The following is a 23,669-nucleotide window of genomic DNA, read 5'->3' as shown; positions in this document are numbered from 1 at the left end:
GATTTTAAAAATGAAACTTGATTATAGGTCTGTGTCTGACAGTAACCCATAAGACTTCACATTTGGCATCTTAAGCTTATGGAATATCTGTAGCTGTCAAACTGCCATTAGGAGTTACCTGCCAAATTCAGCGCGGTTTGAAGTCGGCTAGTGAAATGTCATTACCTGTTACAAGTAGGTGACCTCACATCATTGCCATTTCTTTCCCATTGGACACTTAATTACTACCATGTTAATTTTCTGGGTTTGATGTTTAATTTATTTCTTGCTGTTATTTTCTAGTTATATTAGTAATTTTTAAGTTTTTGTTCTGGCTTCTTTGGCCTCATCATCTTCAATTGAATTTGTTTAGTTTACTAACCATCATTTATCCATTTCCTAAAGTAGCTTAGCTTTGCAGTCTTGGTTTTGTCTTAGCTCAGCTTTCCATTTTTATCACCATGCCCATTGGTATCCACAGCTTTAACCCTTTCTCAAGCTTGCTTTTAAAATCATCAGATGTTCTTCATCAGATCACGGTTGCAGTAGCCAGAACTACAGTGGATATAAAAAGTTTACACACCCCTGTTAAAATGCCAGGTTTTTGTGATATAAAAAAAAGAGACCACAATAAATCATTTCAAAACTTTTCCCACCTTTAATGTGACCTATACCTGTACAATTCAACTGAAAAACAAATCTGTTAGGAGGAAAAATATAAAACGTACAATAAGCTGGTTGCATAAGTGTGCACACCCTTAAACTAATACTTTGTTGAAGCACCTTTTGATTTAGTTACAGACTTCAGTCTTCTTGGGTACACACCTGCCATCAATTAAAGAGACTGTGATTAACTCCAAACAAAGTTCAGCTGTCCTAGTAGGAATTTCCTAACATTTGATCAGTTGCCTGCTACAGCAAAATCCATGGTTCACAAAGAGCTTACAAAGCATCAAAGGGATCTCACTGTTGAAAGGTATCAGTCAGGAGAAAGGTACAAACAAATTTCCACAGCATTGGATATACCAAGGAACACAGTGAAGACAATCATCAAAAAGTGGAGAAAATATGGGACAACAGTGACGTTGCAAAGAACTGGATGCCCCTCCAAAATTGATGAAAAGACAAGATGAAAACTGGTCAGGGAGGCTGCCAAGAGACCTACAGCAACACTGAAGGAATTTCTGGCAAATACTGGTTGTGTACTACGTGTCAACAATCTCTTGTATTCTCAATATGTCTGGGCTATGGGGTAGGGTTACAAGACGGAATTCACCTCACCTCAAGACAGGCATGGCGGCTTAGACGGGCCCACTGTGGTCCCCGCATCTCACAAGGCCGACCCCTGCCTCCACAGCCCCAATAGCTACACAAGCCTTGACAGCAAAGCCAGCCAAGCCATGGGAAGTAATGGAAAGAAATCATAAAGATAACACAGGAGGAACAGACTAACTTTGGATCCAGTTTGCTTTGGTTGTGCCAGATCCTGCCCAGAAAGGCTCTTGACTTTTCTCGAGACAGTCACCAAGGCCATTGATGAGCCAAAAAGGCAGGAAAGGCAGTCCATACAGCCTACCTCGACCTGGCAAAGGCCAACTTTCCACTCAGGGTAACATCCCACACCCAAAAAGCTTGAATGAAACCCATACATCACAAGACATCACAAGATTGGCTAAGAACTGGAACCCAACTGCTCAGTGCAGTCAGTCAGGTCATCATCTGGTGTCCTGTCACACTCAGTGTCCCAGTGGCTCACAGTCCCACTGGGTCTTCTCTTGTTAGGTCTCACTTTTCTGAAGCACAAGCACACACAGAGCAGTTGGATGACAAAGTTGGTGGATGACTGCAAACCGTCGCGCCATAGTCGAAAACTGATCGACACAGATATCTCCAGAAGCAGAAGGGAGCCTCACAGAAGCGGATAACTGGTGCCCTGAAGTTAAACGCCAAAAAAACGCCAAATGCACCCTTCCATCCAAAGGCAGGAAACCCTACTCATATAGTACTATATAGGCTGACCACAGACCAGTCATCAAAAATTCATCAGGATCATAGGACAGTAGCCTTCTGCTAGACACTTCGTTTTGTAAGGAAGTAGGAAACTAAAGATATAGGAAAACTCATATCGATCATCTGATCATGAATCTAGATCAAGGAGATCATCGGAGAGGTCCCCCTGTACTCACCCTCATCATGAATATATGCTGCCCCATTACACGCCATCTGGAATGTATCTGACTGAACACCTGATGATAAAAGTTCCTCCTCCCCAAAATAAATCACAAAAAAAAAAAGGGTCTCAAAATATGTCTTTGCCGACTGAAGAGCTCCAGCCAGTCTCTCTTCACCGCTACGCTCGCTCAGAGGGCTCTGACATAGCCATGTCCCACCCACCATGAAACCCAGATTTGATGAATATGTCACTATCCTCAAAGAATCCCTCCAGAACCACAAGGGAGGACTTAAACCTTGACACGTTATAACAGAATAGAGGGGAGTGGACAGGGGATCATTGAGAGACCCAGACTTGTATGCTGTGGAACAAAATCGGTGAGTGAGGGCTTCGCGCTGGCTGTGGCCTCTGAAGAGGAATCTTTGACCAATGGATGGAGAGTCGCAGATATTAGGATTACTTCAGTGTCACTGCTTGACAGAGGACAGAAAAAAAATGATAGGCATTTGTATATTTCAAACAAAAGGTGGATAAAAAGGAACTATGGGCTAGGCTTATAAATGCCCTTGGGCAGATAGCCTAGTATGAACCTATGAACCTAAGCCTTTTCTTACACAGGCCCAAGTAAAATTTGCAAAGCAATACATCAAGTCTCACAAAAGCATGTGGGAAAATGTGTTATGGTCTGATGAGACCAAGGTTGAACTTTCTGGCCACAATTCCAAAAGGTACGTCTGGCGTAAAAACAACACTTCGCATCACCAAAAGAACACCATCCCCACAGTGAAACATGGTGGTAGCAGTATCATGCTTTAATGGCCCAGCAGAGCCCAGACCTAAATCAGACCTAATAGATTTGTTTGTTTTTCAATTGAATTGTACAGGTTATAGGTCACATTAAAGGTGGGAAAAGTTTTGAAATTATTTATTGTGGTCTCATTTTTTATATCACAAGAAAATGGCATTTTAACAGGGGTGTGTAAACTTTTTATGGTCACTGTATATGGGGCATGTCCTTTCGAAGATATCAGATATCTGTCCAGTTTACAAAACTTTGGGCTCCTTTCTCAAGTACAGGACTTACACTCATAGCATAAGAGTATGTGCTAGTGTAAGAAAAGACACAACGTGCAAGTCAAAAATCAAAACTTTCTTGCTGTATGTACACTTATGAAGACTTTGTCAGCATAGTGGCATGAGTTTCAGAGATTAGCTTAAGCTACTAGTTACAATTTGCGGCAGTTAAGAATCTCTGCTGGGGAACTTTCCTTTTTCTGTATTACAACTCTCATGTCTATCAGGAAGGGTACATGCTCTTGCTGTAGACAGATTCCGTACAAGGACATGTACACCTCCTGTGTTTTATGGTTTAAGTGAAAAGCATAAAGTAAGGTCTTGTCAGATTTTTACTTCCTTTATTCTTAAGACCATAAGGAGGAAGTTACGTTCTCTGAAAATCTTTATTGAGAGTGAGTGCTTCAGAGATTTGGCATGAGTGACCATAACGACACCATTCCTCCTCTCTTCCTCAGGAAAAAAAAAACTTTCAGAAGGGTTTTTGAATCTCTGACTACCCCCTCATTTCTGCAATCTATGTCTGACATCTCTGCATCTTTGTAATCCTTGGACTGTCAGTCTGGCTGTCCTGGTCACTCTGGCATGCCCCTCCAGTGGCTGTTAAAGCCTGGAAGTTTAGCATGTCCTTTCTGACCGTACATCAGCCTGATGTCATGAAAGGTAGAACCACAGAGAATTTTGTCTGCAGGAGGGTGAGACATTTACTAAGTACTGATTAAGGAGGACGTCACAGTGTCTCTTGTGGGGGGTCTAGCCTTTGGATTCCACTCATAACACTGTTAGGCTAGAGACCCCAAAAAAGAGGACATACAAAGTAAAGCTGTTTTGTCCCCTCCTTCCACCTCTTCTGTGCAGAAGATTTCTCAGGAAGCCTGTTATAATTTTGATTGGACATTTTTAAAGCAGCCCAGCCTTTCTCTTGTAGTTTGTACTCCATTTAAGTGAAAGACACACTGCATGTTCCTCAGAAGACAAAGATCTTTTCAAATCTGATGTTGAATGTTTGGACTGCACCTCTCGGTTATCCTCATCAACTCCCTGTGAGTCTAAAACTGAAGACACACTCTCTTTAGACTCCACCAATAAAGAAATATATTTTGGGAATACATTTTCTAAAATGAAAGAATACTTCAAACGGGAAAGTAAAGAAGTGTCAGAATCTCAGAAAAATATTATGAATTACATAGTATGGATTCCTGTAAATCAGTGGCGATACCTCCAGTGATGGTAGGTTTATAGGATGTCTTTATTTCTACTTGTTTCTCCAGACTCCCACCCTGCCCCCAAGAAGCCTGATAGATTTTACAGGTTTCCTGACACACAAATTCCTTTATAAAATATCTTGACAGCCCTTGCTATTATTTCTGTGGATGAGGACATTGAACTTTCTAAGCCTTTCTGCTTCCAATACTGTACCAAATGACAGCTGTACATTTGACAGATCTTGATAAAAGGTATACACATTTTAAACCGGTACACAGAGCTATCAGCTGCCATACTCACACATCTTAAGTATCTGTTATCTATTTTTGCTCATGTTTCCAGAGTTCCTCTGTTTCCTGTCAGATTAGGAGTGGGGGATGTTCAAAAAAAGTTAGTAACAGTTTATCCTGTGGGAAACAAATACCGCATAAAGATTTTCACTTGTTTTCCTTGATGCTCTGATTGTGCTAAATTTTGTGACAAAAACCCCTTAAACATTGGACCAGGGTACATGCAGCTCATATGGAATCTTTGTCAGTGGTTTATTTGGTAGCTTCGCAACCTCCTTCATCTTCAGGTCCTGCTTACCACTCTGTTTGACCCAGAAAAGAAAAAAGATAAAAAGAGTAGGTTTCCAGAGACTGCAGAAAAAGGTAATGCGTCTACCTCTGAGTCAGCCGATGGCCTTGGTGAGGTGCTTTTGCAGTCCTCTAGATTGGTGACTTCTAGGCCAGAACCTTATGGCTGCAACAGTCAGGTTCCTCTTACGGGATCGAAAGTATAAAACTTCGAACACCACAAGATTGAACTTGTATGTCTGAAGTTTTATAATTTCGAACAAAAAAAATGGACAGAAAGTAACTGTCGTAAGCAGGGGGGGCAAGCCCCCTGCACCTCCCACATGGGGTGGCTGCAACCCCCCCACTCTTTAAATATACCAACTCCGAAATCGCACTACAGTGCGGAAAGGGAATATTGTTTTGGGGGGGGTGCAGGGGGGCTTGCCCCCTACAACAGTTATTAAGCTGATTTGTTTTGCTTTTTAATTCGAATTGCTGAAACTTCTTCATTTGTGTTCGATGTTTTCAGGTTTGAAGTTTCAGCAATTCGATAACGCAATAGGAACCCGCCGCAGTCCCTGACCTACCCACGACTACCACAACCTCTCACATGTCATTCGGGTCTGATGCTGTTATGTATGTTCCTGTCGAAGTTATGATCAGATGACCACATCCCTCGTCTATGCCTGTTAACCTGCCAAACCAAAACACACTCCCATCTTGGCGTCATGTCTGCCCTCGGCCCCAACGTCTCAGGCCAAAGTCCAGGTTCTGGTTAAGATAGCACAGAAATTCATGGCTTTCATTAAATCCAGAGAACCCTCACAACCTTCTTCTGAGACTTCTCTGACTAAAAGGAAGGGAAATAGCCTTCCAAAAGGAGGAAGACTTATCTTATGAAGATGAAGAGCAGCTCTCTTATTCAGGTCATTTACAACCCCAGACCTACCAAGACTCAGATTCTGATACTGACTCTTCAGCTTCCCCACCCGAACACCTTTCCTTCAGAGACATGTTACACAAAATGAAAGAAGCCTTTAACTGGTAAAGTAAGCAGTTCTCTCAGGCACAGACACATTACAGGGAGATATTATTAAGGTTACCCCTCCCTTCAACCATTGGCTGTTCTCCATGTACACACCATGCTAGATGATGTGTTTGAGGACATAGTCCTACACCCCGACTCCTTACCACTTCCATCTAGGAAATCCGATAGATTTTACAGAGTGCTTGACTCACACAAGCATCTCTGCAAAAATCCTAAAGCTGATCCCTTAGTGGTCTTCACTGAAGCTACTAAACGGGTTCTCAAAGAACCTTCCAGGCTTCCATTATCAAATGACAGGAAGTGCAGACTACTGGGCAACTTTGGTAAGAAAACTTATATCTGTGCAGCCCTAACCATGAGAGCTTTAAACTGCCAATTCCATGTGGTAAAATATGTGGAGTCACTTCAAGATAAAATGATAGCAAAACTTGATTACATGTCAGATAGAACTTTGTACAAGGAGGTGCAGGACTTAGGTAGAGAAGCTCTACAGGTAGCCAGGCACTCCTTGATGTGCAGATATGACTCCTTAGATGCTTTGTGCAGAGCATCTTCCCATAGGTTCAGTTATCCACAGACATGCATGACTGAGAACTACACCACTGTCAGGACAAATAAAAGCAGAGTTATTAAATGCCCCACTAGACAAGAGAGTTCATGTTTCAATCTCCAACTGAACAACTCTTCAAGAAAGTAGACGAAAATGGCAAACAGATTAAAACTTTTAAAGAATTCTACTTGTCTGCAATTCCAAGGTACAGTCGAAACTACAAAAACTAAAAGCTGAAAACCACAAACCAAGTAAAAAAGTAGGCACTATGGCAAGTCAATAGCACGAAAACAGCAAAGCTGGTACAAGTCAATAGCATGAAAATAGCAAAGCTGGTACAAGTCAATAGTACAGTCGAAACTAGCCCTTTAAACCTTGGCCCTTCCCACCTAGACAAGACATGAGGAGGCCTTCTTGTGGAAAAAGACCAAGGCAATCCAGAAGGTGGCAAATAGAACAGCCACAGAGATCCAGTGCTGCCAGAGAAGATGACCATCCCTCCTATTACGCCAGTTCATAGGTTCATACTAGGCTATCTGCCCTAGGTCATTTATAAGCCTAGTCAGAGTGTGTTTGGCTTTCGCCACCCATTTTAAATTAATTTTGCTATGCCCTTTTTCGAGATTAGTATACTGTGCCTCTGTCTAACAGTGACACAGAAGTGATACCCGGGGTAAACCTACGATCTCCCATCCACTCATCAAGATTCCTCTTGAAGAGAGTCAATGAGGGACTCTGCCTAACCTGGACTGGGAAGACCATCACAAGGATCAGTGGATCCTCAGCATTGTAGAAAAGGGAAACTATGTCCATTTCAGAGAAATCTCTCCCTTTCTGGACATACCAAGACATCCAAACGAGTAAGAAAACGTCTTACCCCAATTATCAATGATTTAGTGCTGCAAGGGTCCATACAGCCAGTTCCTCCAGGTCAAGAGGGAAAAGGTTTTCATGCAAGGATCTTCCTAGTCCCAAGAAAAGGAGGAACCTGGAGACCTATCCTTGATCATCTTTCAAAGCATATAGCAAAATTCAAGATACTTATATTTCAAAAGCTGCTACTCATGAGTTTTCAGGACACCTCCATGGTCACTATCGACCTAAAAGATGCTTACTTTCATATTTGTATAACAATCCGACAAAGAAAACACTTATGATTCGTAGCCTCAGGCTCCCATTTCCATTTATGTCCTGTAGCGTTTGGTCTCTACTGTCACAAGAGTTTTTGCAAAATGTTTGCAGCCCTGGTAGCATACTGCAGAATGTTGGGAGCACATACACATCTGTCCCTGTGTTGAAGACTGATTCATCCAAGGAAGATCCACCTCGGAGACTCTGGAACTCCTCTAGAACTCTGTAGACTGCTCCCAAAAGATGGGCCACACGTTAAACATGAAGAAGTCTCAAATGAAACCCCAAACGAGGATCCTGTTTCTGGGGGTCCTTATAGATTCAGTCCAAAAGAAAGCATTTCTCCCTCAGGAAAAGGTAGTTTTCCTGACAAATTATTTGAACCACCTACTTACAAAACAGCTCATCTCAGCAGGAGTGTTCTTAAAGATGTTAGGGTACATGGCTTTGTGTATCCTGATGGTCTGTGTAGCAAAGCTACATATGAGGAAACTCCAGTGGTTTCTAAAAAATGTCTGGGAACAGCACTCCCAGCCCCTAGAAACCCTTCTTCCTTGCTCCCATGCCTCAAGAAGGAACATATGTGGTGGAAGGACACCGTACAAATGAACCCAGGAGCAATCTTCACACTGCCTGAAGCAGACAAGTCTATCAGACAGCTCAGATGTAGCTTGGGGAGCCCACTTAGGCCCGCTGAAGGTGCAAGGCATTTGGTCCCCACAACAAAGAAAACTGAATATCAGTCTAAAGGAAATGCTAGCAGTTTTTCTAGCTTTTTTTAATTTCTGCAAGTCTTTTGGGTTTCTAATACCATGACGAGAATGCACCCATTCCTTAGTCAAAGTATGATTAAAGTTCATGAAATTAGTATTGTTTCAATTTTTGATGTTAGCCGGAAGTCCTCTTTGCAGCACCCAGAATGTACGGAGTTACACATATTGGTTATATAGCTACGTACGATTGTAAATTATTTTTTTTTATAAGACCTGTTACTCCCGCTGCTATTGGAAGTGTCTGGGTATCCTTTCACATTGCCCTTTCTGCCTGTAAATCCTGGTAGTTTTATGACACTGTGTCTCTCTGTACGTAGGACACAAGTCACTGGCTGTAGCAATTCCAATGATCAGTTCCATTTTTGTCTTCTTCTCATGGACTACTATTTCTGTTTTTTGAACTGTTGGTAGTGGATGATTCCATGTGATATAACGTCATCATTTTCTATAAAGCTTTATGGCTTATGTTTCCAGTGTTTTTCAGCTACTTCAGTATTATAATGTTTGCACAATCCCCAATGCAACAGTTTTGCCACATTATTGTGCCATTCAGTATACAGCCCCTAGTATGTCGCAACCAGCAACAAGATGTCCGACTGTTTCCAATTCTGTTTTACAAAACCTATTTTTGTCCATTTCTTCTACATGTTGAATGGACTTTGTAAACCATTGTGTATGTAGTCTACTGTCTTGGGCCACCAATATTAACCTTTTTGTCTTTTGGTTTACATTCACCTCTCCTTAATCATTCCTGCGTTTGATCCTGATCAACATGAAGTTGTTCCAAGAGTTTTCTATACTTGCAACTATATTTATGCATGTTACACATTTCTTGCCTTCTCATCTGATCCTTCACCTTATGTACTTTATTTTGTTTTGTGGCACATTCAGTTGCTGCCTAATTTTTAGCTACTTCTGGTTTGATTTCCATTCCCGCTTGATGCCGATATGCTTCTACTAAACTAAGCAGGGAAGTCATCTTAGACTTACTGTCCTCATGTTTCAAAACTTATACTTTGTTTGGGTCTTGTGTGATGAGCAGATATGTATGCAGTCCCACGATTGTAGATCTATACATATAATCAATTTCGAGGAGGCCCATACCTCCCTCAGAATGGGGAATATGTGGTATTGGTATGCACTGATTTTTGTAATTCATTTGATGAGCATCAAGCATCCTTCTTTTCTTGTCCAACCTATCCAGCACCTTTTGGGGCCAGTCAGTCACTCCAAAACTGTAAGTTACGACAAGAAGAGGCAAATTGGTTTATAGCTTGGACTTTGTTTCTAGATATCAACACTGTTTCCAATATTAATTTAAGTTCTCTTAAAATATTAAGTTTTATTTGCATTTGTTCATGTTTCAGTGTTGATTCTTCATTAATTCCCAAATATTTATACACTGTCTCTTGTTCACGTTCCTTTTTACCACATTCATGTCCCAAACTGATGTTTTCTTGGTGCTGCAGCTTTTCTGCTTTAAAGGCTGGTTTTGCACATTTATCAAGACTAAATGGACATTCTTGTATCATCTGAAAAAACTGACCACTTGCAGTTATGCTTTCAGTTACTCATCTGATGAACTGTACAGTTTTAAATCATCTATAAAAAGAAAAAGTCTTTGCACATTGTTATTTTCTGGGAGCCAAATTGTAGCCATGACCTAATTCATTAAGTAAACAATTTAATGGGTTAAGGGTAGGACAAAAGAGCAGCTGTGACAGAGAGTCATCCTGGAATATCCCCCTTTGGATTTTTATCCCTGGAATATAATTTGTCCATTATCATGGCTTAACTGCAGAGTGGTTTGCCACTGTTTCTTGGTCGCTGTAATGTAATCAATCAGTGCAGGGTGTATCTTATACATTTTAAGCACTCTTTTATCTTTTTTTGCAGTCTATCCATGCCATTTTAGATTCAGTTCTTCATTATAACTTTATTTAACAACAAATGATCCTTTGTTCCATGTGACTTCCTTTTCCTTTTGTTCTGTTGCCATAATTGAGTTTTCTTCTAAATGACTATGAACTCCGTTGGCATCAGTTCTAATGTATAGTTTATACGTCTTTGGAAGGCAAGTTATTGGACTATAGTTTTTAGGGAAGCTTGCATGTTTGTTTTTAGTAGTATTGTTTTTTCCTGTTGTTAGCCAGGCTGGTGTCTGTTCAGGGTGAGCATATAAATAGTTCTTGGTCATAGCTAAATCTTCATGAAAAGATGTTAATACTTTTAGCTAGAAGTTAAGTACCACATTTGGGCCTGCTCCTTAACTATGTTTTTCTAGCTTAAGCTTTTGTTAAGCATTGCTTTCTCCTTGCATATGGAGAGAGGTAACCACAGCCATCACTGTACCAAACACAAGGGGAACCTTTATCAGGGGGGAACCTTATCTTACCCACTGTGCATCCTTACCAGAAAGATCTGGATGTTGGCCATAGACTTGGGGATTAGTCTCATAGCATCGTACTTACCAGGCTACAGCAATCTTGCTGCAGACTCCCTGAGCAGTGACTTACTAGACCAAAGTGAATGGATCTTGAAAAGGGAAGTATTCCTGGATTTTACCATGCTGTGGGAATCCTCTTTTGCCTCTTGCCACTCTCCACAGCATCCTGAGGGTCTGGTCCTGTGTCAGCATAACAGGAGGAATCCTGACAAAAGGATGCATTCTCCTTCCGATGGAACCAACGGTTCCTGTACTCCTTTCCACCATTACCTTTGATTCTGAATGTACTTCAAAAAAAGCCTTTTCCGCGTTTATGACTCAGGGCAGGTTTCACCTCCATCATCCTACAAAACATTATTTCCTAAACCTTCAGTAATCTCCTCCACCCTCAGGCCAGCTTTGAGAATCCTCCCAAGGACTAGCACTGCAATACTGATGATGAAGAACATAGTACAGTTGTGTCCCACTTAACATAATTGTAGATGTTCGAGTAGATCGGTGTCTCAGTACGTATTCCCATCCTCCTACCACTCAACTATGTAGGGACCATCTGTTTCTGCATCTACATATAATTTATTTTGGATCATCCAGCTATACTCCTGTTTTCTTCTCTCTCGCATTCACAACCAAGACAAGACAGCTGGGGAGGTCATGCTGTCCTCAGGCATCAAACTGCTTTTCTTGGCTTAGAAAGACCAATAGGTGGCACCGACAGACACCCTTGTTATACCCTGACATCCAGGCATCAGTCATTGAACATCCATCAGCTTGGGATGATGCTAAAGCTGTGGAAATTGGGCCAGTTGTGGGATTCTGCATGTCAAGAAGTCCCAAGATCTACTCAAGCATCTACAGTTATGGTAAGTGGGACACAACTGTACTTTCTCCCTTCTTTTGGAAATGGCCAGGGCCAGTTACCACAAGCTTCCTCACAGACTAGATCTACTCTCACAAAAACAGGAGTGTTTGATACACCCCAACACCAGTCAACATCACTTGACTGCCTGGATGATCGGGTCTTAATTCCTTTTAGGCACCTGTTTGCTGAGGACATGCAGCAGGTACTAATAGAGACAAGAAAATGTGCTACTCGAAAGTCATATATTAAATGAAGGTTTTCTGTTTAGTGTCAACAACCAGCACCCATTTAGTGCTAGTTGTTCTCTGGTTTTACAATGTTTGTGTGTGTTATTGTCCTATGTCCTGTCACACTCCACTACAAAGGTCAATTCCTTGGCCATTTCAACATGTCTGCCCATGGAGCCTCCTCTTATAATGCTGTCTCATGTCAAAATGTTCTTGAAAGGGGTTTTGAATAGGAGGCCTCCAAGAAAAATGGTGGCCCCTCTTAGGAACTTTTGTGTTCAAGAAGCTAACACTTGCTCCATTTAAACAAGCTAACCTGGCTGACTTGAGGTTCTTAACCTTGCTAAATAATTTTATTGATTGCTGTGACCGCTGCAAGAAGGGTATCTGAGTTGCAAGCTGTTATGGTGAGCCAACCCTATCTCATTTTCATCTGAGACAGGATTTCTTTGGAAGTAGTCCTTTTATGCCCAAAGTGGTATACAAGTTTACTTTAAGACAAACTGTCTATCTCCCAGTTTTCTTTCCTGAACTCGAAAATCAGGGGAAAAGGTAATCTATACTTGGGATTTCTCAGAGATAACTCTGGTACTATTTTGACAGAACTAAATCTTTCAGATCTTCAGATCAATTGTTCATTTCTTGTGAAGGTAAAATTAAGAGACAACCTATGTCAAAACAGACTATTTCCGAATGGTTGTCTAAGGTTATTACATTTGTTACACTCACCACAAAAGAACTATTCCAGGCAGGGTCAAGGCCCACTATGGCAGGGTCTTGACTTCTTCTGTGGCTTTTTGGAAAGAGTTGGATTCTAGAAGTGTTCTAGAAGCTGCGACTTGGTCCTCTGTACATACTTTTACATGACACCATAAGATTGATGCCTTCTCTAGGTCAAGATCAGGCTTTGCAAGGACCATTCTCCATGGGCTCTTGGTCTCTTCTTCTTTTACCTCCCAAATGTAGTTAGTTAAGGTTATCCACCCATATAGGTAAGGCTAGAGCAGCAGTGGTCAATGTGATGAAAATAGTACAGCTGTGTAAGTAAACTTACCATAACATTAGATGTTCGAATGATCACTGCCGCATAGGTACTCCTTTCCTCTCTCTACCTTGCTTGTTCTTTGGTGTGTTTATGCCAGAATGTGATTTTTTTGTTCTTCCAAGCATTGTCCTTTCAGGACTGTATCTCCATCTCTCTGTTGGCAGGAACGCTCTGAAGTGCTCAGCGCCCATACTTGTCTTTTAGTGAGCTCAGTTTAAGCTGCCAGTTTGTGTGTATGGAAGGTGCTGTGAAATTTTACCTGCCCAGCTTTCATTTTCATAGTAGGATATAACCCACATAGTTAAGACTACTGCATCATTCAGACATCTACTGTTGTGGTAAGTTCACTTACACAACTGTGCTTTACCTCTAGTGAGAATAAAGAGGCCTTGTCATGTTGCTGTATAATTGGCCTTAGGACTGACTTAGTCCTTGTCATATTTGCTAATGATGTTCACTGAACCATGGACTTGGTGAGGGGATGAGAGCCGATAGAATTCTCTTCATTTATCAAAACTTATTGGCTCTCTACACCTTGACATTGTTCTCAGTTAATATCTGAGTATCTTACTAGACTTCTCTGTTATGTTTAGAAGCTAGCAGTAAACAAAGTTCACGGGGTGTCCTTAAAAAATCACTGGTAGATATTTGCAGAGATGGCTTTCAGACACTGCAGTTTGAAGTCCATGGTGGCAGGCCATTTTAAGGAAAGAATGCTAAAAATGATGTTCTTTTGTGAGTCATTGTGTGGCTTCATGGATTATTAGTATTATTGCTGCACAAGCTGTTTTTTGTTGAAGAAAAGGTTATAAAATGATGTCATGGAAATGTATTCGAGGACTTGACTGCTAATTAGATTGAGAAGAGAAGTTTAAAACTTCAGATACATTTCTTGCTTTAAATGGGAAATGTGTCAAAAATGATTTTATCTGTTTGCATTAGTGGCAAATTTGTTAGAGCCATTAAGATTAATAAGGAACAAATGTACAAGATGAAGAAAATGTACTCCGTTTCATTTCAAAATGTGTAAATGAGTTGCTAACATGTATACTTAAAACTGGTGGAATATTGTATTTTCCTTCATTAGCTAATACGTAAGAAGATGCTGTCGAGACTAGTGTAATATTTAAAAGCATATTGAGTGTAACTTGATCATATATTCAACTCTAAAGCATTGCTGCTGGTTACAGAAATAACTGGTTCAGGGCATCTAAATTTGCTAGCTTAGTAAATGACAAAATTCCGTAATATTTGCATTTAATGGGAAAAAAAATCCAGTGATCTTTGCAGGCTGAAGTCTTTTGTACTTACATGCTTTTTTTCTTGCCTAGATGAAGGTGAAACAGGCGTGATGGACAGTCTACTAGAGGCACTGCAGTCCGGAGCAGCATTCCGAAGGAAACGTGGTGGTCCTCGACAAGGTAAGCATACCCCTTCTGTTCTAATAGGGAGTACTGCAATGGTGCCTAAAATAACATTCAAAAAAATTGAATTGAAAAAAAAAAAACTGTAGAAATTCACAAAAAAAATGGCCAGAGTGCAAGCAAAACTCTTATTTAAAGAAATACAGTGAAGCGCTTTTCGTTTGTAAAATAAACTGCATCAGACTAAAACAGTGTTAAATCACAAGTGACCTTCTTAGTTCAGTTGTGGTTTAACACTGTTTTAGTCTGAAGAAGTTTGTTATTTTACAAACGAAAAGCGATTCACTGTATTTCATTAAATAAGAGTCTTGCTTGCACTTTGGCCGTTTTTTGTGTTTTTTTGTGATTTCTAAAGTAACATTCACAAAACTGAGACATGATTGTATACTTTTTGATGAAAAACTTACCAAAGTGTCCGTGGCTTAAGAGTTGTGTAGGTCGATGAAGCTGAACTTCCAAAGATTTTGGAACCTGGACTTACAAGTCAGTCGAGCACCCTCCTGCACTAACAGAGTCTCACACACACACACACACACACACACACACACCATATTCTAAAAGCTTGAGGCCATTGTGTTCTTGTGTATGGCTTGAGATGGTGGCACAACGTGATGAAACAGCAGCTATTTTCAAATTGTGTGTAATTCGGTTAGTAGATTTTAGTTTGAGAACGCGTAGGTTTCATAAGATGGCATAAAATGAGTGATTGTTTACATGGTATTTACTACAGGGTACTTTTGCATGTTTTTGGCTAGACAGCTAGTGGTGTGAACATTGGCTGTCAGTTATGGTCACTGTTAATTTGACATCTTGACGTTGTGTACAAAATAGGAGAAGGGGGGTGATGCTGATACTGATTATTTTTAACACACAAAATTTGTAACAAACAGCATCAACGTGCACTGAACATTAGTAGTTCTTAACTGACATGAGATCATGTTATGTATGTTCTTTCCATCAACATTAGTTTTTCCCAACACTACATTCTGCTTCATATTTTATCTGCTAGTCATTGTTCTCTGTCATTCCTTATACAACTGTTTCCTTGTAATTTCACCAGACATTTATTGTATGTTTCTGATGTTTCCACACTGAGCTAACACCATCCGTTTCCATTTGTGTAGGGTAACCTTCTGCTTGAGTTGTAATTTGTCAAGCTGGTATGCCATTTATTTAAAAGCAGTTTACTCTCTCTCTCTGTCTCAGAAATTGTTTCTGGTTTTCTTGTACTTTCATAATGTTGAATATGTTTGCCAGTGTTGAAAATCGCAAACAACGTCTAAATACCCCACCACAGTTAAACTTTGGAGAAACCACATTAAACTGGTTCTACTCTTTCACTCTTGTTTTACAAACAGAACTGGCTCAGTAAAATTGAGACACTAAAGGCAAGAGTTCTGCAGGGCGTCTTCCTTAGGCTGTGTTTAGTCTCCATATCAAGATTGCTAAGGACCTTCTCTTTATTAACTTCACCCTGTATGTGGATAACGTTGTTTTTTTTCCTTCTTACCTGAACCTTTTCCTTCACTGACCTACAGAATAAACTTTAAAATGATTTTGTTCTTCTTTTAAAATGGTTGATTGACCATGAACTACCAATCAACTGTACTACAAGATTTCTATGACTTTTAGAACACAAACAACAGCGACAAAAATGTTCAGTCAAGTCTCACAGGTCAAAGTTCTCATTTCTTCTTCCTGGTATTCCCTACATAACACAGTAAAAGCACCAAGGAGTCATCTTTGAACAAGAACTAATTTTCTTCCCAAGCACATGGTTTTTCTAGCCCACTATTGGCCAGGGATCTGTCATGCCCTCTCAGGGTGGTCCATATACTTTCAGCTTTGCAAGAAAGTATGACTCACAAGCTATACACTAGTCAGTGGAGATACTTCTAAATCTAGGTACTTCAGTAGGGATGAGAGCCTTTCTCTACTCCAGTTCCATCAATTGTACTATTCTTATAACCCTTTTCTGGTTCCAGTTTTTTCACCATCAAATGACAGCTGGCTGCCATTTCTAATTCTAGTCAAGGTTGCACTTCTCAAACACTGGCCTCAGACATGGTTTACAAGGCATTTCTCAAAAGTGCTTTCCTTTTCAGATCTCATATCAAGGACTTCATATCTCCCTCAATCTCAGTTTTGTACTGGAGGCACTCACCTTTTCCCATTTGAACCCAGCTTTTTGACATTTGACAAATGAGTTTTGAAGTACCTTTCCTGGATCACTTTACTTCCAACTGCAGCTACCTCATTTAGACAAAATTTTAACTGCACACACTTTCCACTGAATCACCATTTTAATTTTTGACATGGACAGTGTTTGTTAGGATCAACCTTTCCTTTCTCCCTAAGGTTGCATCAAAATCCTCCTGAAATCAGTATATTCATCTCGCAGTCTTTTCCCCAGTATCACAGTAAAGGAGAATATTTGTTGCACTCCCTTGATGTTATAGGGAATTACATATTTACGTGCATCATGCCAAAACTTTCAAAGGACAAACAGCTCTTCTTGTTATTCCTCTACAGTGGTGTCCAAAGTTACCTTATCCAGATGGATCTCTGATTGTATTACATTTATCAACCAATCAAACAGCAAGCCCTTGACAGCCAAAAAATGTACATTATACAGGATCCATTATAATTTCTACTGCTTTCTTTAAAAACATCTTTGATTGTTGTAATTTGTGCTGCTGTGCCTTGGGTACACTGCACACCTTTGTAAGCTTGGATGTCATCTGAAGGTTAAGGTCCTCCTTTGTAGCTTCTGTCCTCAGTATCATCTTGTCTTGATTCCACTCAGGAGATGTGTTACTGGGAATTGTATCACACACTGGTAGGAGTGAGCCAGCTGGATAGTGTTAAGATATGGTTATTGTGTACTTAAAATAATGTACATTCATTATCCCTGACCCATCTGCTTCAACAACCCACTCTCTATCTCTCTCAAAATTCTCCTGGAATTTGTCGTGCTGGTCAGACTTTGTAGACCAGTTCTGGCCACACCTTTTTTTCTTGGCCCTCCCTAGTTCCTCCTGCTTTAGGCTGCAAACTTGACTGGGAGCAGCAGGGTAAATAGATGTCTCATAGGAACAGAAAAAGAGCTGAAGCATTTTAGAGTAGCTGTACTTACCAGGACAAATCCACCTGATGGTGAATATCCCAAAAGATGAAGTGGATGGATTATGGATAACAAAGATCCAGTATTATGGTAAGCACGTAACTCTCATTTCAGTCTTTCATGCCTCTGTTATATTGCTGGCATCATCTGGTCTTAGTATAAGTAAGTATGAGGTGTTCAGTCTACAGACCATTACAAATGTAGATGATAAACTGTATTCAGAGTTTATTCAAGCCTTGAAGAGCACAAAACAAAGTATACCGGGGGAGAAGTTGAGGCTGCTCATCCAATTGTGTGGGTTTACATTGGAGACAGAATGGATGCTATTCTGCTTGACATGTAGTGGAACCGTATTACAAAGGTGGAGGATACACTGGGGTGTGAGTCTGTCACACTGTATCTTATGTATCTTTTGGAGAAAGTTTAGGTCTTTTAACTAGGTATTTGAGGAGCCGTTTGCTCTGTGAGAGACTAGGAGAATTGGTTTTCCTGGCTCAAAAGGGTAGACACGGATCATCATGGAGGAGTAAGAGTCTGTAAGAAATCGAGTATATGGTGTGGGCAAGTAGTCTGCCCATTTAACTGAAGGTATTGTGGCTATTGATATTTTTTTAGCTGGAAGTGTCTGAGGTTCCTCAAGTTGACTGATATGGTTCGTACATGTCAAAAGAGGCATTGTATTCAATGTGGGGCTGGATTCGAGTTGATGCCTTTCGAAATTAGTTGATGCAGAAAGAAGTATGTTTGAACCACAGCAGGATGTGGTGGTTAAAATGTAAGGAATTCTCACCAGTATCTCGATCCCTTACGATAGTGTCTGATTGTAGTGCTGAGTGTCAACTTTATGATATGGTGTGAAATGCTTAACCAACATAAGTGATGCTACAGTTTTTTTAAGTTTAGTTTGAGACTGTTCTTGCACCAGTTGTTAGCATAGAGTAACCCATGTTTGAGCAAACGCCAGTCAGAGGAGAGAGAGAGAGAGAAAAAGCAACATCCAAGTTTCATTCATTTGCAAGCTTAGACAAACACTTCCTGAAACTGTAACCATCAAGGTCTGAAAAACAGACATTGTATGAGGGAGAACCCGACACTAAGTCCTGTGGTATACCACTGGTACCTTTTTTTTATTTTTTGCTTTCAGAAGTGGCATCTGTAGTTCTAACCAACAAAGAGCAGGGCTGTCTTATTTCCTGTTAGAATAACCTCTGTACTCCAAATGTAGATGTTCAGGAGTATTTATGTATTGTTTCATGGAGACAAAAAATTAGTCCATAGTGCTACCAGTGTTGTTTCAAACCACAGAAAATTACTTCAGCTACACCTAGACATGAAGAAATACTTTGAATGCCACTTATTATGCTGCAGAATTCTCAGCTGTCCCTGTTTTGGAGAAATGTTCCTATTTTCAGATCTATTTAGACCCCCTCTCACAGTTTTTGGAATTTCGCTCATCAAATGTGATTTTTTTTACATTTGTCTAGTACACAAAAATACACACTACATGACCAACATATGAATGACAACATTTATTTAAGGAAAGAGGGCACACATCTTACAACTCCCTTTTTCTGAAGCAAAAATAAATGACCTTGTGCAGTAGAATTTTGCAATGCAGTTTATTAAAGTCTACAGATTTTACTCTGTCTGATAAGGTGCATATATTCTTCCAACATTTTTGTCACTCTGTTTTTTAAACATGTTTCTGAGTAAAATCCCATGCTCTTACTGGAAGCGGGAACATTTTGTGCTGTTTGGTATTTGTATTTTATGCTAATATGTCCAGATTTTAAGATGGATAGTACCTACTTAAACTTTTGAAGGGCCTTTCTTCCTGTTGTCAATATTTGAAGGTTGAACGGTATGATGTGCAATCTGAGTTGTATGATTCATCGCCTGCTGTGGCAGTGCCCTTTTATGTTGTATGTCTATTTCTGTAGTAGTTCCAATACTTTTGATAAGGAAGAGTTTAGTAGTGATGCTGATTTTGCAAATGGAGCCAATATCAGCTTCATGTTTGGCATGGTGCAACAGGGGACAGTTCTGTCTTGCTCCAAAAGAACCACGGAATGCTCTTCATAGATGAATTTATTTATAATGTGCAGTAATGATAGATGAAGAAAAAAATAGGCATTTAAAGTGAGATTTTTATTATTATTTTCTTTGTGATATTTTTTAGATGTTTGGTTTGCAACTAGTGGTTATTCAGTTGTTTTGTTTATTGGCTGCCATGAATTCTGCAGATCATCATCAACTCCACTCACTTCCAGATACACAGGCACTTAAAATGGTCAAGTTTTGGCTTCATCGTTTCACAGAATTGAGTTGCAGTGAAGTACATATTAACCAAGATTCACAGGATTTTCAGAGTGATGGATGGCGTGCACCACATAGAGAAAAGTGCACTGCAGTGCAAAACAGACATGAATAAATAAATCATGACTTATTACTTGATGAGAAAAAATGTTACATTTTAAGGAGCTGGACAAGGTAAAAAGAAGACAACATAAATGAAACAGATCAACATAGCTAGAGTACAAGAAGATCAAGGGAGCGATCTCCTGTCTCACTGCAAAACTCATGAGAGTTGTAGCAGGTAGCATGAGCAGCCACTGGCAATGGCAGGCCTCCACTGCACACTACGAAAAAATATATATAACAGATGGAAGGACAAGTCAACAGGTGACTGTGAACTGGACACCTTACTGGTTTCATGAAAAGGATGGAAGAGGAGGTACAGAAAGTAGTAAAAGGGGGACATGCAGCAAAATACAGAAGGGTAAGGCAGGGTTGGTGAAGATAAGGCATATGTACATTGTGGGGGAAAGCCCCTATTTTATGTATATGGAGAGAAAAGGTAAGATGGGAGAGGTGTATGATGTGAAAGGAGAGGAAAGGAGGGTTAAGAGTAGGCAGCAGGGGCACAAACATTGAACAAGAGTGAATGTGATTGCACAAGAGGGGGAGGTAGGGATGCACATAGACAAACAGAAGGTCGATGAATGGCTGTGGGACAAGGTGGGGTGCAAGCATCGTACCAGCTGATGACTGGCCAAAGGGAAAATACGGAAACCCAGCAAGTAAGTTTTCCTGGACCCAGGTGTCTGGTGACAAGGGTTGCGCCCACATCTAGTGGCCTGATGGCATTGGTCAGCCAGACCAGTTAATCCAATACCTGGAACAGGAAGAGTTGATATACATCAACCCAAAGTACCATTGTTTTGTCATGCACCACTTGCTCCAACTCTGGCTGAGTTAGTGTAGGTGATTGGGGATGGCTGCCTACATAGGATGGACTTCCATTCCTCTAACCTACCTCCAGTGCAGCGTTGGTCAGTTCAGCAGCAGATGGCAAACTAATATGCCTGCAATTCAGATATACCATTCCAACATGCAGAAAGAAGACACAAAAGGAAGAGTGCCGTTAGTGAGGAGAATCTATAGTCAGGACACCACCAACCACACACTGCCATTTGTCTCTGCTGCGTCCTGCAGAAGCTGGCAGCATTCTCCTACATCTGTGCCTGTGCTGAAAATTAAGAGGGATATGCATGCCATCACACATCATGTACAGGTGTGACCAGGATGCACATTACAATGCAAAGCTGCAGCTCCCCTTCTGCATGCAACCAACCAGAAGTCTGAAATGGTGCTCAAAACTCCAGTCAGATGCTGCGCTACAGTTTGAATTTGTCATGAAGCTACTATTACGTGTTGATACAGGGAAGCAGAAGCAGCTACATTACCATAGGTATGAGCTGTGAAATAGAAACATGAAATGGTGGCCGCACTTCCTGCAGCACAGCCATGTGCCCTGTCAACAAAACAAATAGTGCAATGATGTAACACACAGGTGCCATTAACAACAAAGGCACATAAAACAGTTGCCTGTTGCAGCCAGCCTTTTCAGTATGTCAAATAAAAAATAATTCTGTTAGGAAAAGGGCTCAAAAGACCAAAGTAAAGGGTGGTTAACAGCAGTACAGCACACAGTACAAATGGCAAGCACAACACTATCCCATTCAGAGCATCCTTGTCTCACTTCTGGTTGTTACACAAGGAGAGCTTTATGCAGTGGTGACACAGTTCATCATACCAGTGCCTACACTTCTCATTGGTACTGGGAATAGGAGTTTCCATGCAGAGCTGGCCTGTCAGGTTGTACCAGGCATCCAGTTTATGAAGTGACCTGCATTTGGTCCCAGCAGCTGCTCACAGATCAGGCTGTGTAGAAGTAGCATGATTGTGCTCTCCTTTTCAGACCAGGCAAGTGCTACTAGTGATTCATATAGTACGTACATACACAAAAAGGTATCCACAGCATTGTAAGTGGTGAGTGGATGTGTGTTTTATACCTTATGTCACTGCTGTACTTAAAGTATCTGTTCTTAGATTTTGAAGGAAGTTAGTGTCATTAGCATATATATGGTGCAAACTATTGTATATTAGCATTGCTTACAGCCAGTCCACTATGTTAGATATCAGAAGACACAGAAAGAAAGCAACAGCACTAGAGTTATTTGAACAGCTTAAAACAAGTAGTTGTTCCACAAGATAGGTCCCGGAGGAGTTACACAGTGGTCTACAGTACTGTGATAAGGGGAAATGCTTCAGTGTTATATCTGTTTGAGTGCTAGCCTGAGAATAGCCTCTTGATAGCCTCTTGTAACAGTATTAGCCTGTGAATAGCCTTTTGTAACAGCACTAGCCTGTGAATAGCCTTTTGTAACAGACATGTAGGTATGGTAACACTAACATTCAGTCCTATGCTTGCCTGCAGCTTATACCTGCAGATGCAGGGTGTATACATTGTGCACCTGTAGAACTTACCCTTATAGCACATTGATAATAGCCCCCCTGTAACAGGACTACCACACCTTCCCCATCCACTGTGCCCTGGGCTGTGTAAGATATGAAGATTTAGACCTACAGCTATATCCAAGGCATAGCAACCCACTGCAGTAAGACTGCCATCATCTCCCTTCCTCTCAAATCTGTCTTTGTCTGTGTAACATCACTGTAATCATATGCCTGTGTGTCCTTGTTTGGTAGCAGGCAGTGGTGCCTCTACCACATGTATGGCTGCATTACTGATGTGGAGAGCTGTGAACATCCTGAGTGGTCTGCACCTCTACCATGGTAGCATCTAGCCCTGGCATGTAATTTCTGCCTCCCTTGCCATCCATGTGTGTCTGTGAGTCATCACACCTGCTCTGCGGGAAGTCCTCATCCCCTGCATCTCCTAGAGGATCCATGTGTGTCGCACACCATAGCAGTATCCCAACATAGGTCCACCCCTACCACTACACACCTTGCTAACCACTGGGGTACCACTGTGTCCAGCAAACTGGTATCTTTCCGCCATCTCTCTCCGGTGCTGTCTTGCGCTGGATACTCAAGCCAATATGTGATTGACATTGGTCTTTTCCTGCCCACTAATATGGTCTACTGCCTTTAGGTAGACGTATATCCTCCAAAGATAGTGTATAGCAAAGGTTAGACAAGTTCATCCTTGCTAAGTATGAAATCCTTCTACAAGTACACAAGACCCATGGGTGATGCCTACTTGGGTGATGGATTGCTAGCCGTGTTCTACTGGACAGCATGTGGGATACAGTGGTCCATGATGTCATTGCCAGCGGTAGGAGGAATTGCCAACATTACAGTGTTAGAAGGTTGTCACCAATATGAAAAGGTGGGCCTCATAGATGGCATGCAACATAGCAGTGGAAAAGAGGGTAGTTGGAGGGGGCCACTTCCCTCTTCAACCCTTACAGACATTGAGCCATAGCTGGCATACATGTAGGGTGATGAAAAGAATGTCATACCAAAAGGCCAAGAGGCATGAACACAGTTTCTGAGAGTGGCCTGACACTATATATCTTGCAAGGAGACCGGGCAGGTTAGTAGCCACACTGCATATGCTTATACAGTGACTGTGCCCAGTCTGATGTCTGGGAGCACACACTCACCAGTGCCTAGCACTAGTAGGTGTCTGTTAACTGCCAGTATGCATCCAGATTTCACTTGCAAAAACAGCAGAAGGCTTG

The 23,669-nt window shown here is 41.0% G+C and overlaps 1 protein-coding gene across 1 annotated transcript in view; it reads left to right on the top strand.

The window, feature by feature from the left end:
* The window catches only part of DIAPH1 (diaphanous related formin 1), a 2,838,381-nt gene that overhangs the window by 2,628,617 nt on the left and 186,095 nt on the right, over positions 1–23,669 (top strand). The window contains exon 26 of the mRNA XM_044069079.1: positions 14,403–14,492. Within this exon, the coding sequence (XP_043925014.1) occupies positions 14,403–14,492 (90 nt within the window). The remainder of the gene's footprint in view (positions 1–14,402; positions 14,493–23,669) is intronic.

Source organism: Protopterus annectens, chromosome 4.part0, assembly GCF_019279795.1.
Source record: "Protopterus annectens isolate FY-2018-M chromosome 4.part0, PAN1.0, whole genome shotgun sequence".
Lineage (NCBI taxonomy): Eukaryota > Metazoa > Chordata > Ceratodontiformes > Protopteridae > Protopterus > Protopterus annectens.
This window is presented reverse-complemented; position numbering and strand designations above follow the sequence as displayed.